Raw genomic sequence first — 4,094 nt, 5'->3', positions numbered from 1 at the left:
GGGGAGCGCCCGCGGCGGCCCTGCGGCCTGGGGTCCGCCTGCCCGCCCCCCGGGGGAATAAAAAGCCTCGTGCTCCTCGCGGCCTCTTGCTTTCCGCGTGCGACCTTTGTAACCCGATCGAATAAAAGCAGCGGGGGGAGCGAGCCCGGCCSGCGCGGGCCCCCCTGCGCCCTCCGGCCCGCGTGGGCCACGCGAGCCCTCTCCCCTCGGGCTGCCTCCAAAGCATCCCGGGGGCGCCCCGAAGATCCCCCCCCCCCCCAGTTCAGAGAAGCGGGGTGCAAGCCCGGGGCTCAGCCAGCTCCGAGGACGAAGTTTGGGCGCTGGGTGCCCGAGCGCCGGGGCCACGTGAGCCCTGGCCCTGCGGGCGCCCGTCTGTCCGCAGCCCCCATCTGTCGGGGCCGGTCCTGCCAGAAAGGCCCCGAGCGCCCCGGCCCCGCGGGACCCTGCTGGCTGCCAGCTCGCCCGCTCCGGCCCGGCCCCGCGTGGGCCCTGGTGGCGGGGGCTCGGCAGGGCCGGGGGGGGGGACGCACGTGTGTGTCCCCCCCGCCTGCCCCGAGAGGGCCCTTGGCACCCGGCGGTGCCAGCGACACGTCCCAAAAATAGCGGCGGCGGAGGCCATATAAGCGGGGCAGGCGGCAGCGGGGCAGGCGACACCGGAGCCGAGCCGGGGGCCGGGGGCATGTGGGGGCCCAGCGTGGTGGTGCGCAGCGGGGGGCTGCTCTCGGGCGCCCACCTGGGCTGCCGCGTGCGGGAGGAGGACGTGGGGCGCCACGAGTCCTTCAGCGCCGATTGGCTCGACCTGGTGCTCAGCACCCGGCCTGAGGAGGGGTGAGCGGCGGGGGGCCAGGGGGGTCCCGGGGCTGGGAGAGGGTCCCCATAGGTTAGGCGCACTGAGGGGGGCTCTGGGGCTTTCCCAAGGGTCCCATGGGGCTCTGGGGTTGTGGGAAGGGTCATGGGGCTGGGGGTCGGGGGAGGTCCCCAAGGGTCCCCGTGGGGCTGGGTGAGCTGTGCGAGTCTCTGACGTTCCCGTGGGGGGTCCCTGTGGGGCTGTGCAGCGTGTGGGAGTCTCCAGGGTCCCTGTGGGGCTGGGGGTCCCCATGGGGCAGTGGCAGGATGTGTTGGGGGGGGATCTTTGGGGTCTCCATGGGTCAATGAGGGGTGGAGGAGTCCCCATGGGGTGGTGTGGGATATGGGGGTCTCTAGGGTCCCCATGGGGCTGGGGGGGAAGTGGGGATGCGTGGGTCCTATGGCGCTGTGTGGGATATGGAGCGGGAATCTCTGGGGTCTCCAGGGGGCTGTGGGGTCCCTTTGGGGCAATGTGGGATGCGGGGGTCTCCGGGGTCCCCATGGGGTGGTGCGGGATATGGGGGGGTCTCCGGGGTCCCCATGGGGTGGTGTGGGATGTGGGGGGTCTCCGGGGTCCCCATGGGGTGGTGCGGGATGCGGGGGTCTCCGGGGTCCCCATGGGGCAGGAGGGGACTTTGAGGATCCCCGTGGGCCAGTGAGGGACAGGGGAGGATCTCTGGGTCCCTGCGGGGCAGTGCAGGACGCGGGGGGCTCGGGGGGCTCCGAGCCCCCCCGAGCAGCCCCCCGAGCTGCCTGCGCGCAGGTGGTGCCGGCGGGAGGTGGACGAGCAGCGCCGGGAGACGCTGGAGCAGCGCGGGGAGACGCGGGTGCTGGAGCAGCGCTCGCCCTGGGGGCTGGTGCGCGCCGGGCACCTGGGGCAGCCGCTGGCCCAGCACCTCCTGCCCTACGCCCGCACCCTGCCGCTGCCCCTCTTCGCGCCCCCCGACCTGCGCGGCGCCAAGCCCGGCGTCCCCCGCACCCTCTCCCGCTCCCTCTCGCACGAGGCCCAGCGGGGCTGAGGGGCCCCGGCGTCCGGGCCGCGGGCAGGGGGCTGCAGCAGGCGCTGGGCTGGGCTCTAGTTTGCTAGCAGGGGGGTGAGCAGGTCGGCGACGGAGGCGGGGGGCAGAGGGGGCCCGGACTCCTGGGCCCGTTCTGCAGCCCCGGAGAAGCAACGCGGGTGGATGGAGAGCAGTGGGCGGGGGGAGGCCGGGGAGGGGGGGACTCCCGGATCCCCCCCCGGGGCAGCGATGGCGGGGGCTGGGGGGACACGAGGCGCCGGGGGCAGAGCCGTGCCCGACCGTGACTCTGCTCCCCGGCGGGCGCCGGCGGGGGGTGGTCCCGGGGCCCGCGGGGGCCGAGGCGGGTTTCTGTGCGTGGATTTTTTTACTGATTTGACGTTCTTTGTACTGCAATAAACCGTCCAGCCTTGCCCTGCGGCTCCGCAGCTCCCGGGGGCTCCGGGGGGGGGGGGCCAGCACACCCGGACTGCCCCGGCCCACCCCATCCCGCCTCACCAGGGCGGCGGGGGGGGGGCACCATGCTCGGGACAGGGGCAGGATTTAGGGGGTGAGGGTGGGTTTGACACCCACCCCCCCCCGCACCCAGGCACCCCATTGGGCTTTGAACTGGGGAAACTGAGGCACAGCCTGTTGCCTGCAGCTGGAGGGACCCAGGAGCCCCAGGGGGGATTCGGGGGGGGGAGGGCATTTGCCCGAGGGGGGCGGAATTTGCTTATATAATGCGCCCCCCCTTGCCAGCCTGACCTGTCCCTGTGCCCGGGGTGGCCCCAGTGCCAGCACCCAGATTAGCTGTTCCTTCCTGGCCGGATCCCGCTGTCCCTGGGTCCCCGCCAGCCCCTGTCCCCTCCCTGTCCCCGGCCTTGTCCCACTCCCCATCCCCATCCCCACATGCTGCCCATGAGGCCTCGGCACCTTCATCCCAGCGTCAGGGGCTAAATCCGACCCACCGTGTCCCCACCGGTGTCGGACGTGGCTTTGGGGGCCCTTAGCCCCTTCCCCGTGCCCGGCCCGAGCGGGTCCCATCCTGCTCCCAGCAGGTGGTGCCAGGCCCCGCCGCGGGCTGAGGCCCAACACGCTCAGCTCATTGGTGACATCTGCATGAGGGAGCAGTGACGGGGGGGTGTCATTCCCCCCCCCCCCCAAATCTATGGGGCCAGACCCACAGCTCAGCCGGGAGCCGCCAGCGCTGCTCAGCACAGAGCGGCCGCGCGGGGCCGGATCCGGCGCCGCCAGAGCCCAGCCCGCGCCCCCGGCCCCGGGGCTGACGCTAACCAGGTTAGCCGGGATGGACGGCCGCGATCGCGGCGGCGCCGGGCTCGGCCGTGCCTCCCCGCCGGCCCCCCCGGCCCCGGCCGCGGCTATAAGGCGGCGGCGGCGGCGGGACCCGCAGCCCCTCGCCATGAGCAGCCTGGCCGCGGTGCGCGCGGGCTACGAGGGCTTCGACCCCCGCGCCTACCTGCAGAACAACTACGTGCCGCCGCGCGCCGACTTCTCCTCGGAGGCGAGCGTGGTGCCCTGGAAGCTGCGGTGCCTGGCCGAGACCTTCGCCGGCGGTGAGGGAGGCGCCGACGGGCTGGGCGAGACCCCGGGCGCCCGGCTCCCCCCTGCCCACCCTGCTGCTCCCCACCTGGGTGTCTGGCTCCCCTCTTCCCTCCCCCCCCCACCCCCGCGATGGGACCCTGGCGCCCGGACCCCCCTCCCCAGGGTGCCCGGCTGGGTGAGGGACCCCGGCGTCCTGCCCCCCAGGTGAGATCCGCGGGCGGACGCTCATCGACGTGGGCTCGGGCCCCACCATCTACCAGCTGCTCAGCGCCTGCGACCACTTCGAGGAGATCGTGGCCACCGACTACCTGGCGGTGAACCGGGAGGAGCTGCGGCGCTGGGCGCGGGGCGAGCCCGGCACCTTCGACTGGAGCCCCTTCATCCGGCACGTCTGCAAGATCGAGGGCCGAGGGTAGGCACGGCGCGGGCACGGGACCCCCGGCCCAGCCCCTGCCCCCACATCCCGGGGGGCTCCCGGCCCCACATCCCTGCAGAGCATAACCCTGCATCCCGGGGGAGGGGGGGGTCCCGGTCCCACGTCCTCGTAGGTGCTGGGCTGATCCCTGCAGGGACCCAGCCCACATCCCCCTGGGTTTGCAGCCCAAATCCCATGGGTGCTGGGCTGAACCCCATGGGATCCCAGCCCCACATCCCCCTGGGACTGCAGCCCGAATCCCATGGGTGCTG

The 4,094-nt window shown here is 73.8% G+C and overlaps 2 protein-coding genes across 2 annotated transcripts in view; both read left to right on the top strand.

Annotated features, from left to right (window-relative positions):
- The first annotated feature begins 638 nt into the window (after nucleotides 1–638).
- TCAP (titin-cap) lies at nucleotides 639–2,276 on the top strand. The gene is made up of 2 exons (XM_085320753.1): nucleotides 639–828; nucleotides 1,610–2,276. The coding sequence occupies exons 1-2, from the start codon at nucleotides 680–682 to the stop codon at nucleotides 1,863–1,865; spliced, it is 405 nt and encodes a 134-aa protein (XP_085176879.1). The 5' UTR covers nucleotides 639–679; the 3' UTR covers nucleotides 1,866–2,276.
- A 970-nt stretch (nucleotides 2,277–3,246) lies between these two features.
- The window catches only part of PNMT (phenylethanolamine N-methyltransferase), a 1,961-nt gene continuing 1,113 nt past the window's right edge, over nucleotides 3,247–4,094 (top strand). The window contains exons 1-2 of the mRNA XM_085320752.1: nucleotides 3,247–3,418; nucleotides 3,612–3,819. Of these exons, the coding sequence (XP_085176878.1) occupies nucleotides 3,265–3,418; nucleotides 3,612–3,819 (362 nt within the window). The 5' untranslated portion in view covers nucleotides 3,247–3,264. The remainder of the gene's footprint in view (nucleotides 3,419–3,611; nucleotides 3,820–4,094) is intronic.

This window comes from Rhea americana, unplaced genomic scaffold (genome assembly GCF_003343005.1).
Source record: "Rhea americana isolate MKP2758 unplaced genomic scaffold, rheAme1 scaffold_655, whole genome shotgun sequence".
Lineage (NCBI taxonomy): Eukaryota > Metazoa > Chordata > Aves > Rheiformes > Rheidae > Rhea > Rhea americana.
The sequence above is the reverse complement of the archived record's forward strand: the minus strand, read 5'-3'. Positions and strand labels throughout refer to the sequence as shown.

Coding starts and splice junctions, on each gene's coding strand:
- TCAP (XM_085320753.1), top strand. CDS start 680: ATGTGGGGGCCCAGCGTGGTGGTGCGCAGCGGGGGGCTGCTCTCGGGC. Junction 829..1,609: donor AGCACCCGGCCTGAGGAGGG/GTGAGCGGCGGG, acceptor GCCTGCGCGCAG/GTGGTGCCGGCGGGAGGTGG.